The 24,625-nt window shown below is 38.8% G+C and overlaps 2 protein-coding genes across 2 annotated transcripts; both read right to left on the bottom strand.

The window, feature by feature from the left end:
- Positions 1-463: 463 nt before the first annotated feature.
- Positions 464-18,382, bottom strand: LOC107596195 (transcription initiation factor TFIID subunit 1-like). Its single transcript, XM_016286875.1, has 33 exons — positions 18,091-18,382; positions 17,546-17,660; positions 17,173-17,296; positions 16,969-17,085; positions 16,765-16,887; positions 16,445-16,686; positions 16,130-16,351; positions 15,733-16,014; positions 15,224-15,410; positions 14,990-15,097; positions 14,699-14,866; positions 13,776-13,903; positions 13,575-13,682; positions 13,043-13,216; positions 12,752-12,925; positions 11,896-12,000; positions 11,573-11,773; positions 11,139-11,280; positions 10,098-10,228; positions 9,932-10,012; positions 9,687-9,836; positions 9,454-9,573; positions 9,070-9,245; positions 8,652-8,878; positions 8,349-8,556; positions 8,017-8,182; positions 7,669-7,880; positions 4,653-4,659; positions 3,864-3,980; positions 2,140-2,238; positions 1,709-1,919; positions 1,472-1,622; positions 464-918 (listed from the first exon to the last, which is right to left on the bottom strand). Exons 2-33 carry the CDS (start codon positions 17,657-17,659, stop codon positions 681-683), a joined length of 5,013 nt encoding a protein of 1,670 aa, XP_016142361.1. The 5' UTR covers position 17,660; positions 18,091-18,382; the 3' UTR covers positions 464-680.
- Positions 18,383-21,751: 3,369 nt separating this feature from the next.
- LOC107596156 (rho-related GTP-binding protein RhoG-like) lies at positions 21,752-24,238 on the bottom strand. Its single transcript, XM_016286825.1, has 2 exons — positions 23,917-24,238; positions 21,752-23,645 (listed from the first exon to the last, which is right to left on the bottom strand). The coding sequence occupies exon 2, from the start codon at positions 23,620-23,622 to the stop codon at positions 23,047-23,049; it is 576 nt and encodes a 191-aa protein (XP_016142311.1). The 5' UTR covers positions 23,623-23,645; positions 23,917-24,238; the 3' UTR covers positions 21,752-23,046.
- Between the last annotated feature and the right edge of the window lie 387 nt (positions 24,239-24,625).

Raw genomic sequence — 24,625 nt, 5'->3', positions numbered from 1 at the left:
CTTTTGATCTCTTATGGTGAACATAAGAGATTTCCTTAAAACAAAGATTACAAAATCTTACCAACCACAAACTTGAACAATAGTGTAAATCAGGTAGTCACACCGCAGGACTGATGAACATAGAAGAGGTTCAACACAAACATTAAATCTAATTAATAGTACAAAGTAAAATGTCCCTCATCCCATCTCAAGAGCCAATTAGATAATGTCAGTATATTTAATATTTCTATTTGTATTTAATATAAATTGATGCATTTCTGTATTGTATATTTCATGACGACAACAGCCACATCACTGGACAGTTTTCACAATTTACTTGAAACTGCTAAAAACGGCCAATGTCAAGTGCCAATATGAACTACCAACGTTTGAGTTTAAAGTGTTTTTAAAATGAATTTTAGAAAAATGGATTATAGTTAAAAAAGGAGCAAGATCAGGACTAGCAGGAGAGTCGGAAAAAAATCACAATGTGTTAAATTTAGATTCGTAAAAATGTATTTCTCACATTCATTATCACAAACGTTTTCCGAGTCCCTCAAACAGGATCAATACATCCCATAAAAATAATATGTAAAACACAACCATAAGAGCAGGACGAAATATACAGTTATGTGCAACACCATGATAACCACCAGGACATTTACACACAGAACATATGACAGAAGAGGAATCAGCATGTGTTAGTTGTCAGAATCCATGTCACTGTCTCCGCCAACGGATCTGAATTCTTCACTGTCCTCCTCATCATCACTGAGCTGTGCCTGTGTGAGAACACTAGGACCTCTTCTCCTCTCATCCTCCTCCTCCTCTTCTTCCTCTTCACTTATCCCGTACCCCTCCTCTCCATCTCGTTCTCCTGTCCTGGGGCTGGACACATGCCTGTGCATCTGACTGTCTCCATCATCATAGCTGCCGTAGCTATAGCACACAGGAAGTATAAGTGAAAGAGTGTATACAGAGATTTTATGAGAAGACATGGCATTTAATTAAATAAAAGAGCCACATTGCCTTACTGGCAATGGTACTTGGCCGGTCTTTACAACAGTAATTCAAACCAGGGCTGGTTTTAGAAGCATTGGCCTGATTTACAATTTGTGAGATTTTATTGTTGCTATGACATGCTTTAGAAACATAAATTAATTAATCTTTTATCAATTCACGTCAAGGAGAACAGTATGGATCGTGACTAGAAAATAGCTGACCGAGGGCATTACCAAGATGCCCCATAAAATAGCACAGGACTACGTATCAGGAAGTACTGTAAATCATGTAAAATTAACACTAAAACACTTATCGAAGTACAAGACAAACATTATTAATATTAACTCATGTAGTGGGCTAACGACTCTAGAATCCTGCAGTTACTGAAGAACAGTAGCATATCTATAACAGTGATACAAAACCATGACTTTATTTGAAATTACATCAGCTTTACTCAAACAAGAACATGCTTTTTTGGATGTATTCTGACCTGACATTGCTGTCCTCCATGTGCATTACCCCATCAGGTCCCTCCCCCTCGTAAGACATCATACTCTCTTCCTGCTCTAGTCCAATCCGGGTGCTCTCCTGATGCCCCAGTTCAGCATCACTGTCACTGCCACTCTCTGACAGTTGGATAGCTTCAATGGAGAGTAGAGTCAATATTACACATACAGCTATAATATCCCACAAATACTCGTATATACACGAGTACACACAGACTCACAGGAGAATGGATTATCGCCTTCCTCCTCACTGGCGTCGTCTTCTGCATCTGACATCAGCAGATCCTGGTAGAGCACACTGGCCTGTGCTGGCCGGCTGGAACATTCATCATCCTCCTCCTCCTCATCCCTATGCATACGCCTCTGTGGCCGCATGAGGAGCTCGTCTTCATCATCCTCCTCGTCTTCATCATCCAGATCACCCTCTTCAGCCTAGAAGTACATACAACACTCAAATCTCTGACACTGAAACATTCAGCTAAGCCATAGGCTTTTAACTTATGCTTTGAGTTAATACTGTATAATTGCTTGATGCATATTTTCATTTTGTTCACAATAATTAGTTCATTAAATCAAACAATAAGGGGAAAAAGGGGACTGAGGTTAAAGACCCCTGGATTAATTTTTGTTTTTGTTTTCACAAGATAATTACTGGAGCAGGTGTTTTAGGTTTGCCATCATCATCTTCCTCAAATCCTTCAATGTCCACATCAGACTCATCCTCGCCCATTCGGCCTCTGCCATGACGACCCTTAGGAACGAACACACAAAAACAAAGTTAAGAAAAGTGCAGTGGCACACAGAAGGAGAGGATCAATCAGAAAATGCATGCAGTAGAGGATGGACAAATGCAGGGATGGAAGGATTTTTTTTTCCAGTTTAGGGCTCTGAATATAATTTTTTTGCACATTACAACCTTAAAGGAACACTCCACTATTTTTGAAAATAGGCTCATTTTCCAACTCCCCTAGAGTTAAACAGTTGAGTTTTACCATTTTCGAATCCATTCAGCCGATCTCCGGGTCTGGCGGTAGCACTTTTAGCTGTAGCTTAGCATAGATCATTGAATCTGATTAGACCGTTAGCAACTCGCTCAAAAATGACCAAAGAGTTTCTATATTTTTCCTATTTAAAACTTGACTCTTCTGTAGTTACATCGTGTACTAAGACCGACGGAAAATGAAAAGTTGCGATTCTATCATTGCGCCTGCTGCACCCATAGTACGGCAGAAAAGTTCCTTGATTATTACGCCTGAATGAGAGTATAGTTCCTAGCCTATCAGCCTAGAAAAACGCAACTTTTCATTTTCTGTCAGTCTTAGTACACAATGTAACTACAGAAGAGTCAAGTTTTAAATAGGAAAAATATAGAAACTCTTTGGTCATTTTTGAGCGAGTTGCTAACGGTCTAATCAGATTCAATGATCTATGCTAAGCTACAGCTAAAAGTGCTACCGCCAGACCCGGAGATCGGCTGAATGGATTCGAAAATGGTAAAACTCAACTGTTTAACTCTAGGGGAGTTGGAAAATGAGCCTATTTTCAAAAATAGTGGAGTGTTCCTTTAAAGCATTCTTAAAACAAAAGAAGAGTTAATGGTTGAGACACTGAAACCACAACAGACTGGTCCCTGAAAGAAGCATTTCTGCTACATTCCTTTCAAATGTCACTATATTGTTTTGTTCTCGGCTGGTAAGAGACTCAATTTGAAGGAAACTTGACAGATTCTGAATTTAGCTCAATAAAGACCAGTTATACAATGCATCCTAAACATCCTTTAATAATGGATGGAGATGGATTAATCAAGCAGCACACAGAAACCATCACAGTACAGGGGTGGGTAACCCCATGGATGGATGGTGGGGTGGGAGGACATATCTAAAGGGGTAAAGCAAGTCAGCCAATAAAATGAATGATAAAATGGATGGACAGAGGAATGGATGAATGCAGAGAGGGAGAGAGGAATACCTGCCCCCCTCTTTTCTCAGGGGTGGGAGGGATTAGCGTAGCCTCAGCTAACAGACTAGAATCTCCCTGTAAGCTCACAGACACACTGTTCTCACACATATCAGGCTGAAAGAAAGAAAGGGAAGCATAGACAAACAAAAGGATAGAAAAGATCATAAAAAAAGAAAAAGCCTTAGACACAGAAAGACAAATAGGTTGCCATAAAGGGAGGAGGAAAAGGCAGGAACAGTGAGGAAATGTGAATCAAACAGCTGTGCAGTACAGAACGTTTGGATTATGCACAAGAGAGAGAGAAATACAAGCCTTCTGTTCTATTTCTGGCAGAATGCTGACATGCTTCATTTCACCTGCTACAAAATACACTTGAGACACCTGAGATCATGCCCTCAGTGTGATCTGTGTGTGTACCTGCGGCGTGTACGGTCCAGGGGTCAAGAGGTCTAAGCTCTCAAGGTCTGCAGCATCCAGAGCAGCTTCTTTAGCAGTAGAGATGTCCTTTTCCAGTTGAGTCAGGTGTTCGTCATACTAACAGACAAATACACATTAAACCTCTCAAGCTCAAGTCAAACAAAGCACATGAAAACAGCAAAGAGCTCACTCACTCACTCACTCACACACACACACAGAAACATATTAATGTTGGATTAATATTCATAACAATACTACAAATCCTAAAACATTTGAGCAAATGAGCACACAAATTATTTTAAACTGTTGACAAAACTTTTGGCAAGGTGACTTACAATGTGACATGCCATGCATTACATTACCTACAACCATTTTAAACAGTGTTTTGGTAGTTACATATAGTTAATTTATACATTATTATAAATAAAGCATGATGTATTTGAAATTAATTTGTCACACCACAAGTATTATTTTAGTATTATTTACAGTACATACAATTGTAGCATTTATTAATATTTTGAATTAGCTTTTATATTTACATTTACAGTTTTAATTTTAGTTATTTACAGCCACAGTGCTTTTGTCATTTTTATTAGTTATATATTTTATCAGTTATACAAATATATACCTTTAATCTGTATTTCAGTTTCAGTTGTATTTTAGTTTAGTTTTGCCTGGGCAACAACTCTAATCTTTGTTTTCTAAGTTTACGGTTTATATCTTTTTTCGGCTTTATTTCAATTGAAAAAATAATAGTTTTTAATAGTTTTAGTTAACTTTAACACTGACCATGGGCCTATATTAAAAGCTAGTGAAGGTCAAAGATGGTTAAGAGAAACATGTTATAAATGGCACATACACTTTAAAGTAAACTATATATTTTGAACCTCTTGTTCATATTCTGGCATTGATTAAAAATTTTTTTTGAAAGTTTACAAACACATTATCAGGGGTTAAAGCAAAAAAATTAATAAAATCCTGAGCCTGAACTTTTTTCCGGGGCTTGTGGGGGCGGACACATACACAGGGTTATTTGGCAAACAAAAAAGCACTAGAAACATATTAATGTTGGATTAATATTCATAACAATACTACAAATTCTAAAACATTTGAGCAAATGAGCACAAAAATTATTTTAAACAGTTGACAAAACTTTTGGCAAGGTGACTTACAATGTGACATGCCATGCATTACATTACCTACAACCATTTTAAACAGTGTTTTGGTAGTTACATATAGTTAATTTATACGTTATTATAAATAAAGCATGATGTATTTGAAATTAATTTGTCACACCACAAGTATTATTTTAGTATTATTTACAGTACATACAATTGTAGCATTTATTAATATTTTGAATTAGCTTTTATATTTACATTTACATTTACAGTTTTAATTTTAGTTATTTACAGCCACAGTGCTTTTGTCATTTTTATTAGTTATATATTTTATTAGTTATACAAATATATACCTTTAATCTGTATTTCAGTTTCAGTTGTATTTTAGTTTAGTTTTGCCTGGGCAACAATTCTAATCTTTGTTTTCTAAGTTTACGGTTTTAATTTATTGTTTATATCTTTTTTGGCTTTATTTCAATTGAAAAAATAATAGTTTTTAATAGTTTTAGTTAACTTTAACACTGACCATGGGCCTATATTAAAAGCTAGTGAAGGTCAAAGATGGTTAAGAGAAACATGTTATAAATGGCACATACACTTTAAAGTAAACTATATATTTTGAACCTCTTGTTCATATTCTGGCATTGATTAAAAATTTTTTTTGAAAGTTTACAAACACATTATCAGGGGTTAAAGCAAAAAAATTAATAAAATCCTGAGCCTGAACTTTTTTCCGGGGCTTGTGGGGGCGGACACATACACAGGGTTATTTGGCAAACAAAAAAAGAAAATAATTTTCCTTGAAACTAATTAGTAACGTATCTGCCATTGCCATTAGCCCTTGACAAACTCAGACTACAGATTATGGTGGGATATTTGAAACAGCAATACCAAGAAAGGTTACTCACTACAATATGGTGCAAGCACTTGTAACATTTAGGATGCTTTTGATATCAAGTTTTGCTGGTTAGCTTTGTCCTTGACAGGGTACAAGATGACCTACAATCTAAAACATGAAATTTCTGAAATTGTTTTGTTCAAAAGAAATAACGGTAAATTAAATATTAGGAAATTAATATAAAATAGGAAATATACAAAGACAGTTTACTACAGAAAACTATAGTTCAGTTCAAATAACAACAACAAAAACATTAAAATGGTCCAAGAACTGGTAACTTAAACAGGTTTGTACAGATATGATTGTATTTTAAAGACAACCAGTTCGAAAGGAGCATAGTTTGCTTTTTGTGTTAAAAGAATTTCTTGGTATGAAATTCGAATGGTATGACAATTAGAGATTAGACTGTACAGAAATTGAAATCTACATACACACTATACTCATAGTCACGCAATGCTGATGTTAACATTAATAATCTGAGAATAAAGAATAACAATAAAAATAATTTGCACAGTTTCAAGTGATATGAGCTAATCGATCGTTAGATTAAATCACCATTGGTAGCACGATTTATTGTAATGCTTTTTTCCTCAGTTGGTCAGAACAAACGTTGCAGACTTACTTGTTCAGATGACAATATACGGTGAACATTCATATTTGGGTCATATATTCCAAGACGTAGGCTAGAATCTGTGATTACTAAGTATATATCGGTGCAGTGACTGACTGCCACACATACTCCGTCCTCAAAACATTAGATTCAACGGCGCTGGAGCCCTGCCAGTGTACAACCCACGCAAGGAAGATAATTCCACAAGTAACTCCAATTCCAGGTTTTCAAACAGAGATGGCGACAAAGAGGCAAAACTTACGGACTGCAGCTTTAAATACATAATGTAATATGCCGGTTACGACACTTGCCCACCGAGTCACCGACCCCCACCGTCTTTTTGATTTTTTTATAGTAATAAAAATAATTTAGTTCAGTAAAAGAACAGACACTACAATTAAAAACTGAACGCGGCTGCTCAATGCAGCGTGCCGAACGACAGTCGCATCACAGATCAGATTTCATTTCTCCAGTGAGGAGAGTGAGTCGAGCTGACTGACAAGAAGAGTGGGGTGAGACAGACAAGAAGATGGCAGATGATTTAGTTTCGAAACTAGATGCAAAACCGCCTGTTTGGCAATATTTTTGATTTTGAAAAGCCTGTTGACTTTTGCCGTTTATCTAATTTCTTTATTTAAACTGTCTCATTTATTTATTTTATTTGACATTCATTTTGCTAATAAACGTTCTATGTTTCTTATTTATTTGGTTATATATTATACATGTTTACTTGTTTCCAGTTTTGTATACCTATTAAACTTTATGTAAGTTATTTGTTATTTTATATTAGGCATAGCTTGCCCTATAGCATGGTGTATTTTTATTTGTTCTGTTAATAAAAGTAATATGTTTTATATATACGCTAAAGTGAGTTTGACGTTGTATTTTGTTGTTGCATTCAAGCAATTGACGCCGAACTGCCGCTAATTCAAAAGTGAAAGTCTCGTGTTTATAAGAGCAAAAACTTCCGATTGGCTAGTAATGTTAGTTTGGTTGAGAGTGAAAGCTGTGTTCCTCTCATACATTGGTAGGCGAACTCATGAACTCGAACGTGATATCAAGTGTTTTTAAATGTAGGACGACTTTTTTTCCCAGCCAAACGCCGCACGCCGGAGATCCGGCACGGTGCCGGAGAACTTTAAGCCCTGCATTATGCATCAACTACCAGGTTTGTTTTACCTCTCAATGAGTTGCTTTCCAAGCACAATCTTGGTTCCTTCTACTTTAATAAGTTCTTCATTGTCATTGTGGATCACAGTCTTCTCGAGCTCCTCTTCCTGCTCCTCTGTCATTGCCACCGGATTAGAGGGTGGGGCATTGGTTTGGTAGTACAACGGGCAGAACTTATTGGTCCTCATATGGCCAATAGCACCACAAGCTCCACATTTCAGCTGTGGACACCAAAAACATTTGAATCGGTCTATGCAGGAAAATATCATGCGTTCATTTCATTCACAGCAAGACACTTTCAGAAGTTGTGTGAAACAAGGATCAGTGATGAGTAGGAGTGCATTTCTAATTTTGTACCTTCAGGTCTGGTCGTTCTTTGGCCTTCTTCGACTTTTTCTCAGGCGGACCTTTAAATTTATCTTTCTCCTGGTTTCGTTTGAGGCGCCGCAGCTGCTCCTGAATTCTTCGTCGTTCCTTTCTCATCTCCTCCCTGTGCTGCTCATCAAACAATGCAAACTTGCGACTACAGGCACATTCAGGGAGACACACAAACGTTATTTTTATTATTATTTTAACTTTTTTAAATAAAACTGTGTTTAATACTATATTATATATTAGTGAGTACTAGTATCAACTATTAAACTTATGGTATCACAATAACTCTACTAAGTACACAAATAGACACTTACATGAAATCATCATCCTTAGTGGTACGTATCCGCAAGTAAGCGTCAATAACAGATGCTTTGCGTACAGTCTCACAGCGCACATATTCTTTGCCATCCTCATCACGGAAGGTGCGATAAATTTTCAATCTTCGCCCTGTTGCTGAAGAGTTCAGGCTAGTGACGGAGGAAGCATCATCATCTTTGTGAGAGCTGGTGGAAAGGGCACTTGCTACAATGCACAAACAGATGCTGAGTTATTAGATACAGAGACAGACAACAATCTGGGTACTGAGTACTGACAAGCTCAATTTCACACACACGTACAGCCTTTGCGTCTTTCTTTGCGGCCTCTCTCTCTCTCATTGTCCTCTCCCATCAGCATCCGCTGCAGTTCTTTTCTCTCTTGTTCTTCTCTCTCTCTGCTCAGCTGAGAGCTGGTCTTCTTATTCTGCAGCATGTTCTCAATGTTCTTGCCCATCTCCTCAAAATCACTGTCCTCCGCTGAGCTGCTGTCCGTGTCCGTCGATAACACCTCTGTGGACTCCAATACTCTAAAACACAAAAATACACACAATGACTCATTTCACATACAGAAGAGCATTGTAAAATTAATCGAAATTAATTTTATGTAACCATTTTGATAACCCAACTGGTATAACCAGAGCTACTGCAAAACATTTTTTGAGCATGACTGTGCAGAATGAAAAGCCAAGAACCCTGCTCATTTCTCTCAGGTTCTCACTTGTTCTGCAGGTCAAAGATCCTCTGGCACTCCTCTTTGTAACGTTCCTGATGTTCTGCTACAGAGAATCGAGACCCGCGAGCAAATTTACTCATAGGCCCCTCCCCTGAACGAGCCTGTTCAGTAGACATGGTCCTCACAACGTCGATCACCTCCCAACGGGACAGTTTCTTTATCTAAATACACACATACATATACGTATTAGAGCATATAGAGGTTTTTTACCACCAATAAACATTAATATCATTAGAGATAAGGTTAATAATATTGAAAAAAACAAAACAACAACAACAAAAAACACACACAGCACATTCTCAGGCAACTATTAAGTGATTAGCTAACTCAGAGGTGGTATCTTTGATTAGTTTGTTAGTTTAGTGTCACCTCTTCCTCAGGAACTCCAAACTTGCGGAGCAACTGTTTGGCATTTTTGAGGGACAAACGTCTCAGATCAGCATCAGTCCCTGTCACTGTCTTTTTCACTGGCTGGGGCTCTCGATCATCCTAAGGAAAAAACAGGTAACACATTGTTTGAAACGTGGGTGTGTGGAATATTCTCATGCATCTGAAACATTTAATTGCCAGGAGTTGTGCTAAATGGGTCAGAAAGCACATACCTTCTGCTGTGTAGGTTTGTTAGGGACTTTAACGTATGAGAATCCTTCTCCACAGCCAGTGGGGTCAGCGACCCCTGTGACCTCCAGAAGACACTTCCCCTTCATGGCTGCAATGAACGCCCGAGTTGTGTTCCATGGGGCAGTGCGTACCTGATCATACCACCACATGAATATAATCAAACCATATAAAACTGACTAAATCCATCACAAATACAGTATTCAAATATACTCATTAAACCTCTGACCTCATCATCAATCTTCATCTGGAATTCCTCTTCATTCTCTTCCTCAGGTGCAAAAAAAGACTTCTCACCATAACCAGCATCCTGGGAGATAGAACAGTGTACATTAGCTGGTGTGGATCTGGAAGAAAATCATGCACATAGAGATATGAAGTTTGCATGTGCAAACCTTTAGTCTCTGCTCTGCCACCAGCATACTGTAGTATGCACAACACTGCTCTGGAGAGACCATCGCTCTGATCTCCTCTTCGGTAGGAAGCCGAAAATCAGGTTTTAGCACCCACCAGTTAGAATCCATTCCTGAAAGATTGTGCATGAAACAGCTTCAGTACAGGACAGAGGAGAGAAGTGTAACTGGACCTCCATACTCATTTCTTCCTCTCTAACTAGTTTTATCAGTAGTGAGTGACAAATATCTATGGTCAAATCTTGATGATTTTTTTTATTGTTGGAGACAAAAATTTTTTGAAAAATGCCAAGTGTGAAAAGTTTCTCATTTCTTTTTTATGGTATTCTGTGTAAGGCCTGTTTCACACAAACTGCATCTGTTATAAATGAATTGCAGACTCACATGGTGCTTTTGACACTCACAGTGTTTATGCTGCAGACCTGCATCTTTAAAAGAAAATGCAGTGAGTTCTGGGATACTACAATGAACTTCCTTGAATAATGGTCATAAATTATAAAATGGTTATTGGGAGTGTGTAATAAATACAAACTTGCCCATCATGATATCTGATTTACACCACATTTACATCTTACACAGAATGTAATCCAAACTGTGGATAAAAATCATCAAGATTTAGACAGATTTACAGCACAGACAGTTTGGATGTTTGGACTCCTGTTATTCTGTGTGGACCTCGCAACCAGTTAATATGGGCACAAGTGTGTGTGAAACAAGGATAAGGAAGAATTATGTTATCTGGTGCACTTCCTTATCAGAACTGTCTGTTCCTGTCCTACCTTCCCAGTACCAGGAAACGTACTTCCTGCATCTGTCAATTCTCCTTTCTGACAAAACACACACACAGTGACTGAAAACATCTTTCATTTTTTCTGAGTTTGACTTCCTGTTCTATATTCCTTGCACATTTAAAACATTTCATAATGAAAATACCAGTAGGTAAACTTTCAGCTTGTACTGAAAGTTAATCTCAGGATTTGATTTAAGATGAATGTGTGTGCATGATAGAGGGTGTAAGTGCACCTGTGCGTTTAAAGTCAGCACAGAGTTTGAGGCGTTTGCGGATGCTGCTCTCAGAGTGAGAGGGAAAAGCTTTCTTTATGTCCTCCATACGTATACGACGAGGACGATCTTTACTCTTCCAAAACAGACGATAGATGAACACCTACAGAGAGAGAGAAATTACTTAAATACACTCCAAAAAACACCAGAGGTTTTTCAAACAAGATCAGGATTTCAAACTTCTATAGGTGTCCCACAAGGCTCGATGCTACTGTAAGTAATTTGCACATACAACTGAAGATGTTAAATACACCAAGTAGTCGGCTTATATTACTACTCTCCTACGTAATCAGCCTTTACATTTTCAAAATCCTGAAATCCATACATTACTTCTTATCACATGTTAACACACAACTAGAATAAAATAGGAAGGCAGGGATGGGTGCCAGTGCTACCTGGAGGAAATCTCGAATGTGTGTGTTGGCTCGTTTAGAGTTGGGTCCTGGCACCTCATAGAGAGGGCACTCCTGACCCACAACAAATATGTCCACAAGCTCTCGGATGAAGTAGCCCTGCCTTGTCCGGATAATCAGGAAATCAGTCTCAGGCATCTTATGTAGGTAGATGGGAGCTCTGAACAAGTTATTTTCAAAGGCCTGTGACATACAACATAATTCATAAGGAATGACAATATAAGGACTTCAGCATGATGTGTTTAAGAAAACAAGCACTTGACACAGGGTGACAGAATTGTGACAAAAGTGTGTTTGTATGTTACCTGCAGTAGCTGTCCAGGGTGCAGTGATCCCAGGAATGGTGAAGTGTGACAGTAAACCGTCTCTCCGTACTTACAGTCAGGTGCTCCTGGGTCTTTACCTGGCTTCTATAGACAGAAACATTAACAATGCCATTATCAAAAGTGACCAGACTTGGATACCCAGATTCAGACCAAGACTTATTATTGAGACTCATGAGATGAAAATACAGATTAATGCTAGATCAAGGCCTCGTTCATGTCACAAGTCCATCAATGCATGCTCTATATCAACCCTCGCATAATATGACAAGTCACCATTAAATCTTCCAGTGGTCAGCTTGAATTTGTGACTTACTCTTTTGTAGTTGTTCTTGATTTTGGTCGCCATGCCAACTTGCATGAGAAGGGGAGGATACTCCTCGCTATATTCAGCCAAAATTAGGTCTCCGTCTTTGCCTGTCAGATCCTGAGCTGTGCGCATAAAAAACATGTCCCCTCCACCCGATGCCTGACGTTCCTGTTCTCGCATCTGAGAGATTTTTAAATATAACAAGACAAATGAAGAACAAGTGAGAACTTTTATAGGCCAATGTATATTACACACAAACAAACACTCAAAAACACACACTGAATTTATTGTTTCAGTCTACCTTAGCCTTCTTCTTGATGTGTTTGAGGAGAGGCTGGGCTGGGTGTGGGCCAGGCTGGGACAGCGCTCCAAATGAGTACTTCTTAAGGGAGGGTCGATGGAACTGCCGTAGTTTCATAGGTCCCATGTGAGTGGGGAAGAAGGGCTGCCTCAACTCATATCAACCCTCGCATGATATGACAAGTCACCATTAAATCTTCCAGTGGTCAGCTTGAATTTGTGACTTACTCTTTTGTAGTTGTTCTTGATTTTGGTCGCCATGCCAACTTGCATGAGAAGGGGAGGATACTCCTCGCTATATTCAGCCAAAATTAGGTCTCCGTCTTTGCCTGTCAGATCCTGAGCTGTGCGCATAAAAAACATGTCCCCTCCACCCGATGCCTGACGTTCCTGTTCTCGCATCTGAGAGATTTTTAAATATAACAAGACAAATGAAGAACAAGTGAGAACTTTTATAGGCCAATGTATATTACACACAAACACTCAAAAACACACACTGAATTCATTGTTTCAGTCTACCTTAGCCTTCTTCTTGATGTGTTTGAGGAGAGGCTGGGCTGGGTGTGGGCCAGGCTGGGACAGCGCTCCAAATGAGTACTTCTTAAGGGAGGGTCGATGGAACTGCCGTAGTTTCATAGGTCCCATGTGAGTGGGGAAGAAGGGCTGCCTCAACTCAACAGTAGGAATGGAGTGCTGACAAAAGAAATGTTGACAAAAAAAAAGAGAATAGGCAAAGCAAAATTAGGAAAGACGATTTCATTAAATCTATATTATTAAATCTATCAATTGTACTATTTGAGTCAGTGTTATTGGAAAATGGCACTAAAAATCTAATTTTATTAATGGACAGGCATTTTCTTGTTTCTGCCCATTTAAGGGTTCCATTCAGACAGACACACTTTTATGCACACACCGTTTTTAGAGGGTCATTCCATAGTGAGCTATGCACATGCCCAGGACATATAAAGGGCTGTTGGCTCACAGGGACCAGATTTTCCAGATCAGACTCGAACCAGGGTCCCCACTCACATCCCTAGTTTGAATGTCCTACCTGGATGATGTTTCCTCCAAAGGTGCCCCTGAGCCCCTGCTGCTTGGGGTAGTAGAACTCATCGTTTGACAGATTCCAAGGATCTTTAATCTCCGGTTGGGACATATTCTAGACAAGAGCCACACATGACACACATCATCCACTTTCCACATACTTGCTCTCTTTTCCTTACTCCACATCTTTTCCTTATCTTCCTCTTACCTGTTGAGGTTCATCTTTGATGACACCAGTCTTTCCCAACAGAATGCGACTTTTTTTCAGTGCTGACTCTTTCTTGTTTTCTTTGGAGGGTGAATGAGAGGCTCTCTCCTCTTTTTCATCTGGAATCTCTGTAAACACAGATCAAAGTCAAATTATAGGTTCCATGTACACTTGCATATTTTTGGTGTAGAAGAGGAATGGGAGGTTCCTCATGGTTCTGTTAATGGCCCTTTAATTTTAATTAAATCAGTGGTTCTCAACCAGGGGGCCAGTGCCCACTAAGGAACCTTAAGATGACCTAAAGGAATAGTTCACCCAAAAATGAAAATTATATCATCATTTACTCACCCTCAAATTGTTCCAAACCTGTATAAGTTTATTTCTTCTGCAGAGCAAAAAATAAGATATTCTGAATTACTATGGAAGTCACTGGTTACAGTCAAGTGTTTTATTACCAACATTCTTAAATATCTTCTTTTGTGCTCAACAGAAGAAAGACACTCATTCATTTTTGGAACAATTTAAGGGTGAGTAAAATTGTCCATTTAAAATTAAGACAAAACCAGCATTAAAAGAAACAATGTTGTGTGTTTTTATTTTACTTTAACCCTCAATTGTGCTTTTTTTCTTCTTTGAAGAACCAGTATTCCCATGGTCCTGGAAAACCTGAATATATGAGGTAGCCTAATTTTTAAAATGTGATTTTTGGAAGTTAATTAAATTTAAAAAATATATTTTATGTAGTAAAAATATATTTTTTAATCTTTATCCAAAATTTTTATCCAGCAAATCATAAAAAACTGATGAAGTCATGGGGCAATGAATATTGTTGTAAACAGTAGGGGGCCTTGGAGACAAAAAGGTTCAGAACCACTGTTGTAAAGACACAACTGAAGTAAGTATAAAATGTTACATTATAATACCGAGTATGATATTTTCGTCATTTGGGTCAAGAGTAAGAATAGGAGGAGAAGGGAGGTGGTCCATGCTCTGGTCATCCCAGATTATGTTGTCTTCCCAACGTCCATAAACAAGTTCCTCGTTATCAATCGGGAATATGGAGAACCACGGGATGTCATCCTCATGAGCTACTGTAAGAAGATACAAATTTAGTTTGTTCTATTCTGAGCCCCAAAGAGTGGATATGATTCATATTAACCTCACAGCATCTGCCAAACTTTAAACATGACCACAGAACAAACACAGGACAGTACCTTGATGATCATGATTATGTTTGTCCCTCTTAGAGCCTGATATGGATGGAGTTTTGACCAAAGGTGGTGGGGTTGAGGGAACCAACAGAGAATTACTGCGACTTAGACCTGGAAAACATGTATTCATTCATTCCACAGACCAGTCAGGGTGTGTCTATGAATATGTGTTTTATGTGATGCACTGTCAGTGTGGCCTTCTTCATTTTTTGTTGCATTATGGCTATGTTCTCTCACCCTGCTGAACGTTGTAAGCATTGGCGTTACGGGTCATGCTAGTAGGCAGCCACCCAGCCAGACTGGCACGCTGAGTTTTAGTGCCCTTGTGTTTCACGTCCTCTCCATTCCAGATGATGTCGTCCTCCCACTGCAGCTGGGTAACCATTAAAAACAACTCATCCTGCATCGGAGACACATCATCCTCCTGCTAATACACACAGACAGAAGCACACCCAAGATTAATTTAGCTGTAAGTTGTTACCATCACAACTTACTGTGCCTTTAATTTCATTGTGAATTTAAAAAAGTATACAAAACATTTCTACCTTCCTTATTTTGCAATGCAGAAGTAAGCTATTTTTAGTAAATGTGTGAGACACAATTCATTAATAGCTACATGCCAAGGCTGTGTTTCTAGCTTTCATTTCAGTTTTCTTTCTAATATTTATATTTTATTTCAGCTTTAATTCAAGTCATGAAAACTATTTTTGACAGATTTAGTTTTATTCACCAAAAACTACACTGACCTCAGCATGTGCTTCTTGGTGTGGTTCCTGTTCACTGACTGGTTCAGCAGCTGGAGGGTTAGCAGTTTTAGCCGCTGTTTCATTACTGTCTTGCTCTTGGTCTTCTCTGAGTTTAAACCCATAATAGAAGCCACAGCCATCCTCTGGGACACCAAGCATGTCATACCAAAGCTGTGCTGGACCATAACGCCACTCAGCCACCTTTGGCCTCATCTCAGACACCTTATCACCTTCACCAGATACTTGCAGGAACTTAGACTCCACTGGAGCCATCATGTTGATCTGCAGAGAGACAGACACATAGAAACAGACTGTCTTCTTTCTGATCTCATCATAACATAGGCCCATTTAATGAAGCGGCCAAGTGGACATGAAATGTTGCATATGCCTGGTTTACCTCATCATCAGACAGACACTGCTCCGGTGGTGGAGGTGGTGCATACTCATAATCCCATCCTGATTTTTTCTTAGCCCCTGGCTCAAGTGGCTGTGATTCATTATCACCTGTAGCCATGTCTGACTGTGGCTCTCTCTGCTTCCGTTTTCGTTTCCTGCGAGCACTTCGCCATACAGATGGCATGTTCTTACCAGGACCAAACAACCGCAAGAACCGCAACACCTAAACCAAAACATTAACACTCACCACGAAACACTGCAAGCAAACTAAGAATTTAATGCAAATTATTTCTAAGAGATATTGTGTAACAGTCACCCTTCCAGGTCTGAACTCAGGGAACAGCTCTGTGACTCCAGGCAGGGCTTTAGCAGCATCTTTCTGCATAATGCCCGCAAGAGGGAGGGTAAGACACCCTGCCTGTCCATCTGTCCCTGAACCCTGAGACGGTCGATCACTCTCACTCTCGCTGTCTGATGAACTGCTGAAATCAACCTTATCGCCCACAGATGATGGAGCGATAATGGAAGGTAGGATAATGCCATCACCCTCATCGGTCACTAAAAATGATAAAAAGAAATAAGAACAGCACACACAAAATTCAGACTGATTCCTCATCAATCACAAGTCTCATTTACCATTGCTGTTCTGAGTGGGCGTGTCTTCTTTCTTGGCAGGGGTTGGCTGACTAGGGGGAGGGGGAGGCGGCATGAGTTTGGCATCGACATCCTCACAGTCAGCATCGTAATCTTCCTCTTCATCTGCATACCAAAATACACACATCAGCAATGAAGTTGTGCATATACATCAGTGTGTTCGACACCAGTTGTGGCTGTGTGTACCTATTCTCCGTGATGGCTGGAGGTTGCCCATGGCCTGTCTGTATTTGCGGGTTTCATCTTCTGCAACTTCACTGATATCAGAGTAATCAACTGCATCTTCTGTGCTCCTTACCCATCCTATATTCACACACACAAATCCTACATTCACACACAAATCTGTTCACATGGAGTAAAGTTTTTTGAATTTCAGAAACACAGACAGACCCTCTGCGTCAGTGTTGCTCTGGTCTTGCTCTTGCTCAACTGTGTCCTCCTCACTGGCTGTGATCTCTGTAATAAGTGAACCCAAACCCAGAGAGCCCAGACCAGCCAGGTGCTTCTTTGACTCCTGATAGAGAAAAAGAGACAAGCATATATACAATATGAAGTTCATTATTCCTTTTAAGCCCTTCTCCACTAAGCGCATTCAGGACGAGAAATCTGTGGTTTCACTGGAAGACTGAGTTATGACATTCTGATTAAAATTTTAAATAATAATTAAAAAAAGATTAATAACATGCATTTAAAAATAGATATGGTGAATTCCCATTTCAAGTCATTGATTTCCTGCGTCAAGAGCAGGGATTTGCTCTCTTACCATATCCAGCACACTGTCATCTTCCAGCTGTCCATTCTCATTGATGTTTCCAAACAGAAACCCTGCTAGTTGGAAGGGCCGGTCCTGGTCCTCATCACTGTCAGAGTCTGACATCCTACACAAATAAAAACAACATATCATTCATCAACCCACCAAATCAGACTTCATGGATATTATCATTCTGGCACAGTCAGGTAAGCAAGTCATTTAGCAGTCACTTTTATTAGAACTCCCCTTTTGGGACTCAAACCTGTAAGCTTTTGGATTTGAGTTCTTTACCACAACACCCTCAGATATATAAAGCAAATTCGTTTTCTGAACAGTACATCACCGCAACACTGTTTATACAGAAATTACTGGAGTATACTTAATTTTCTGGCGACAACACAAGAGAACTAAGCTGTAGCAAAATAAAAAGAGGCGGTGTTTAGATTTTTTACTCTCTCACACGCCTCCCTCTCTGTTCCACTTTTGTTTCCTTTTACTTTTATGGACATTTGAAGACACGGTATGAAATCAGCATTATATTCTTTGAGAGTACGTACCTGCTCCTCTTTTGCTGTTATCCGGCTCGAAGGCCTCTGGGTCCTCAGGCTCGATTGAGAATTTGACCGAAGGAGGATCTCCCTGACCCCGGTCGATTAGCTGTTAGCAGATAGCGAAAAAGTAACGCGTGAAAGCATGCGCGCTAAACGTTCAAGAATATTATACGCAAGCTTAGTTCATTTAATAAGTAGATATAAATAACTCAAACTGCTTTGCTTTTGCAACGAATGCGCAGCAGCCACTGCTGCATGCGCGGGCTGTAGCAGATGTGTATTTTTCGTTTCTGTTTGTTTTGTTCAGAGCTGATCCTGACTGTTTGTTTGGCTCCCCCTGCAGGTCTAAAGATACAGCCAAGCAAAGGATAGTAGATATTCGCATATTAAATATTTACTGCATTTTCCTCTGTTCAGTTTAATTTGCAAAGCGAGGATACTCATTTAACTAAATTAAAATAGAACAAAGTAAAAGCAAAACTCCAGGAGGCTCAGAAATAGACATTTTTAATGAACTACAACGATATCATGGAATTACTTTGCAGTCACTTTTATTAGAACTCCCCTTTTGGGACTCAAACCTGTAAGCTTTTGGATTTGAGTTCTTTACCACAACACCCTCAGATATATAAAGCAAATTCGTTTTCTGAACAGTACATCACCGCAACACTGTTTATACAGAAATTACTGGAGTATACTTAATTTTCTGACGACAACACAAGAGAACTAAGCTGTAGCAAAACAAAAAGAGGCGGTGTTTAGATTTTTTACTCTCTCACACGCCTCCCTCTCTGTTCCACTTTTGTTTCCTCTTACTTTTATGGACATTTGAAGACACGGTATGAAATCAGCATTATATTCTTTGAGAGTACGTACCTGCTCCTCTTTTGCTGTTATCCGGCTCGAAGGCCTCTGGGTCCTCGGGCTCGATTGAGAATTTGACCGAAGGAGGATCTCCCTGACCCCGGTCGATTAGCTGTTAGCAGATAGCGAAAAAGTAACGCGTGAAAGCATGCGCGCTAAACGTTCAAGAATATTATACGCAAGCTTAGTTCATTTAATAAGTAGATATAAATAACTCAAACTGCTTTGCTTTTGCAACGAATGCGCAGCAGCCACTGCTGCATGCGCGGGCTGTAGCAGATGTGTATTTTTCGTTTCTGTTTGTTTTGTTCAGAGCTGATCCTGACTGTTTGTTTGGCTCCCCCTGCAGGTCTAAAGATACAGCCAAGCAAAGGATAGTAGATCGCATATTAAATATTTACTGCATTTTCCTCTGTTCAGTTTAATTTGCAAAGCGAGGATACTCATTTAACTAAATTAAAATAGAACAAAGTAAAAGCAAAACTCCAGGAGGCTCAGAAATAGACATTTTTAATGAACTACAACGATATCATGGAATTACTTTTTTAAAATTTGTCCGATGGTAGATTTTGGAAATAGCCCAGCAGAATGTTGGCTGTAACAATTCTCATTCTTGAATACCTTCATGTTCTCGGGTAAAAGCCTTCCACTGTATGGACAAAAATTTGGATAGCAGAATTTTCATTTTTAGATCAGCTATCACTTTAATGACTAAAATTATGTAATGCAATTGTGCCAACACAGATTGTGGCATTGGTTGGCACAGTGTTAAAGGCTATTGTTTCAAAAGTGAAGCAACAAACTGTATACACCAAACTAACAACTAACAAACCACTTCACACATTTGTCTGATATAAAAAATTTGGAATGCTTAATTTGCACTTGCATGATCAAAAGTTATTGATTAATAATCAAAATAGTAACATTCTTAATATTAACAAATTATTCAATATTTTTATGATTTTACCACTTTCTACTGAGATGTCTTTTAATGACATTATCCACAAATTCAGGATTAATTATTCTTATGTTACATATTCCAACTAACCACTTTTTTCAGTCATATATAGGCCTGTCGCAATAAATACTATATCGACTTATCGTGCAATATAGGCTATGTACATGACCTCAATAATTTTTGGTGACGCAATATATCGCACATTATATTTATTTAAAAATTAATTTCCCCATGTTTTGTACGTTCCACTTGCACCTGTGTCTTTTGCAGCTTCTCGTACATAACGTGGTGTAGTCATGAGGTGCTAGTTCAACTTTAAAAAATGCTTCTACAAACAAAGTTTCATCTGCAGATATGGTCATGTTTAGTGATCTGTGTCTCTGTGCATACGGACATCTGACTGCTAAGTAGTGATTGTGTTTTTCAGCAATAGTGTGCACCCTTAATTTACAGAGAAAAGAAGGTCAGGGACAAATCTGTAGATGGAAATATCTCCATACAAGCTCTTTGTGCATTTTTCTTTTTTCTACTTTCTACTTTGCACTTTTTGTTAAAAAATGTTTATTTACTATTTATTCAGGTTTTTTAAGGTATCTAGTATTTTGATACTTAATTTCCATGATCTAAATATTCTTAAAAATGAAAAGTTTGTTGTCATTTGGAAGCGTGTAGGCCTTCTTGCATTATTATGCTGTTACATTAAAAAATGGCAATAATATCACTTACAACAATTATTTCTGGGGCAATATATCGCACAACAAAAAGTTGTTATCGTGACAGGCTTAGTCGTATATCAACTATAAAATGAAAATATATGAAAATATAAATGGATTCCATCTAGGGCCGTGCAATATATCAAAATTATCGAAATATCGCAAATGTACATATCGCAATATGCATATCGCTACAGCTTGCAATATTTGGGGCCATGAACAAAAGACAAAGAGAAAATCACTCACTGCTCTTACCTAAATAACTTTTGTAGCTTAAATAAGAATCAATGCATATTGAATTAGAGTAAATTCTACTACGCAGTGTTTTATTTGAATTTTTTATTATTCAGTTCCTAAACTCATGTTAAAATGATTACACTAATGTTAAAATGACATTTTTATGTAATGCTCGAGTAAAATACTACCGTTCACTTTCAGAAGTTATTGTAGGGGTGCTTTCTTATTAGAATCACAATCAGAATGAGCTTTATTTACCACTTAAGTGTGCGCAAACACAAGAAATTTGTTGTGGTTTTAAAGGAACTCTTGGTACATACATACATACAAATAACCATATATGAGACAAGATAGTTATAGAAGTTCACAGAACTGACTCAGCAACAGCTGAGTAAAACTGTTTCACCTGAGCATGTGGCACTTTAAGCATTATCGTGCCGCATATCGAATATCGCATTATTTAATGAGTTATCGCATTTTTCTTCAATATCGCACAGCCCTAATTCCATCTTTATTAATTAACATGAATAAAAAAAATATAAATATGTTTAAGCTAATTTCATAGCCTTTTTTGCTTTAATCTTAAAGTGGTTTGATGGAATCAATTGTGGGTTGAGAGACCAAACACTAAAATGTTACATCATCCATGAACGTGAGACATGGCGTTCTAAAACAAATGTTAAGCATTCAGACCTAAACATTAGATCATTACTCTAACAATGCCTCAACACAAATCACACATACACAGCTGATGGTTTTGTTTAACTGTGAAAGCATTGTAAAGAATGTCAGAGAGATGCAGTTGTTCTTTCTTTCTCATACCCTCTTTCTCTCTGCATTTATGCAGAATGTCATAAACAAATCTGAGGTCAAAGAACAGAAGCCAACCATTCTGTTTTACTTTAAAACTGGTTTATTTTCTCATGCAAGTGGAGGTATATTCTTAAAATAATGACAGTTTCAAAAAATAAAAACAGCTTTAAAAAAAAAAAAAAAAAAAAAAAGGCCAATTGTTGGTGTGTTATTGATGTCCTAAAAACAAAATTGTTGAGAAAGCAGCCTTTGGCCCAAAAAAACAGCTGATGTTTATCATATAAAAAGTAGACATTCAATATATAAAATGTAAATGTGGACCCAAATGAAGCCTAAACCTGAATGTTCCAAGTCTTTTTGTACATTAACTACAGTCTGGATGTTTCATTGTATAACGGAGATGAAAGACGGAGTGTTTATCTCCTCCATCAGTTCTTATTAGGGCACTTCACTGGAGTGAATCAACATTCATGGTAAAATACAAATATTAGTGGCACTTCATTTTCAAAAACAGGGTTGTAAATTGTGAGGATTCAGGCACAATGATCCAAATACAATGATCTTAATTTCTACCTCAAGAGTGTTATAAAACAGCACTATATCCCTTCATTTACAGCTCTTATAGAAGGCAGGTGAGCTACAACAGCTCTCTGTAAACTTTCAGCAGCCCTTTCCAGCAATAAATGTCAACTGGCACTCAAAGTAGCACCCTAGATGAAATGAGCAGAGAGGAAGGAGTTTATGAGATGTCAGAGAAGGGGCCAAGCACTAAAGGCACACTGGGATTCCACAGAACTTCCTGATTTAAAAGTCAATCAACCCTACAAAGGCAACAATACAAGACAAATGGCATGTTGTGGTAAACGTAGGTCATCAAGCCTTAGGATCACACATTAAAATACCATGCATATCAAGTGAATTGTGAGCCCTCCTAATTATGTTACTGATGCGGTAAGGGAAAGACAGCATCTTCATAAGACATCCAGTCTGAATTTAGACTGAATTTACACTTTGGTGCATGAAATATCCTCTGAGTGATTCCTAAAAAAATGCTGGAGTTTTTAAGGCCTTATAGGAAGGCAGAAGTCGTCAATGCCTGTAGTCCTTCAGACAAATCCACTCCACTGCCCTGGTCTGCCTGATTTAAGATTACAACACCGTATTTATGTCTTAGGTGATATGTACATAAAGTTAACGCACAAATACACAAGCACACACATTCTCAGTCTCTCTCATTAACAGTATGTGCACCTATTGCTAACTGTAGTGTAGAAATACGAACAAAAAGTGGTAGCAACACACATTTGCAGAGACGATCACATGACACTTACATACCACCCTTCATAAAATCTCTCTCACGCACACACCCTCACGTAGTTATAACAGCACACATTTCTTGGCATGCTTCTTGGCATTGGGGTAGAGAACGGCCCTGACTGCTTCGTTGAAGACCTCTCTGACCCCCTCCTGCAGAAGGGCTGAACACTCCAAATATCGCACCGCACCAATGCTGCGGGCCAATGCGCTGCCCTGCTGCGGAGTGGTTGGACTCATCCCCTGCTCTTTCAGCTTCTCCAGAGTCTCTTTGTCCCCTCGCAGGTCTCTCTTAGTGCCTACCAGCAACACAGGCACACCAGGACAGTGGTGGCACACCTCCGGGTGCCATTTATGCCGGACGTTGGCGTGAGAGGAAGGGCTGGCCACAGAGAAACAGATGATGAAGACGTGCGTCTGTGGGTAAGAGAGGGTTCGCAGGCGGTCGTATTCCTCCTGACCGGCCGTGTCCCACAGGTTGAGGCTGACGGCACGGCCATCCACACAGGTCTGAGTGCTGTAGTTGTCGAAAACCGTAGGAATGTACTCGTCTGGGAAGGCATTAGTAGTGTAGGAGATCAACAGGCAGGTCTTTCCCACTGCACCATCACCAACAACAACACACTTTATGGTCTGCATTTTGTTGCCTGGCACAGGGGTCCCTGAAAAAGAGAGATTTCATAACTCACTATACATGAAAAGCAGCAGTTAAGACTACTATACAACAGGGTAACTGGCAGTTTGTTCGTATAAATATTAGTTATTTTTACGTATGAGACCTCTGCAAGCAACAAAGACCCAAAACAAAGTAATAAATCTGTTCAGCTAGTACGTTAGCAGCTGATCCGCTAAATAAAAACGGCAATTATGAGACTTAGTAAGGCAGCACCATATCACCGTTGCTAAAAGTGTATTTTTAAAAGTAAAACTCACTGTGTTTGGGTGGTCTGGAGAGCTGGATGAGTGTTTGCTTTGAGCTGCTCAAGTTTCCATCATCGCAGCGGCAAAGGCGCTTTGCTAACCGACTAGCGGATGAGCCTCATATTAATCAGTTATTAAACATAGACAAACAACTCCCGGAGGTCTCTAACTACGCGTAACAACTGAACAAAACCTAAACACACGTACGAAGTCTCGAAATACTTTCAAATGAACATCATTTGAGGTAACTAAAACAAACTCTTCTATGTGATTCGCAGTCCTTTTCTCTCACTGGCTCACTCATTCTTCAATTTACGGCTAACGGAGACGACATTGGGTAACACGCCCATGTCGCAAAGGCCTGTGGGAAATGCAGTATAGTTTGAGAGTAAAAAAGCTACGAATGTTTGCATTTACATTTATGTAGTCATAATTTAATGTAATATTAACACAGGTATGATCTGATTTACGCTATTGATTTACTAAACGTATTATCTTTTATATTGGTTTAACGCGACAATGACAATATATTCTAGGTGTCTTTTTACGACTTTATCCACATACTGTATGTAACGTTAGGTCTCGTGTAATTAAAACAATGTGAAGGGTCGCGCTTTAACTTTCGGGTAACGGAGACGACATTGTGGACCACGCAAGGCAGGTGGGAAAATAGCGGTGCTTGGTCTTTCATGCTGACTTATGCTGTGAATCAACTAAACCG

Source organism: Sinocyclocheilus grahami, unplaced genomic scaffold (assembly GCF_001515645.1).
Source record: "Sinocyclocheilus grahami isolate Dianchi unplaced genomic scaffold, SAMN03320097.WGS_v1.1 scaffold215.1, whole genome shotgun sequence".
Lineage (NCBI taxonomy): Eukaryota > Metazoa > Chordata > Actinopteri > Cypriniformes > Cyprinidae > Sinocyclocheilus > Sinocyclocheilus grahami.
This window is presented reverse-complemented; position numbering and strand designations above follow the sequence as displayed.

Excerpts from the sequence above, each read along its gene's own strand:
- LOC107596195 (XM_016286875.1), bottom strand. The coding sequence starts at position 17,659 with ATGTCAGACTCTGACAGTGATGAGGACCAGGACCGGCCCTTCCAACTA. Across the intron at positions 2,239-3,863 it reads CTGGACCGTACACGCCGCAG|GGTCGTCATGGCAGAGGCCG; the intron begins GTACACACACAG and ends TTCGTTCCTAAG. Across the intron at positions 1,920-2,139 it reads AACCTAAAACACCTGCTCCA|GCTGAAGAGGGTGATCTGGA; the intron begins GTAATTATCTTG and ends ATGTACTTCTAG.
- LOC107596156 (XM_016286825.1), bottom strand. The coding sequence starts at position 23,622 with ATGCAGACCATAAAGTGTGTTGTTGTTGGTGATGGTGCAGTGGGAAAG.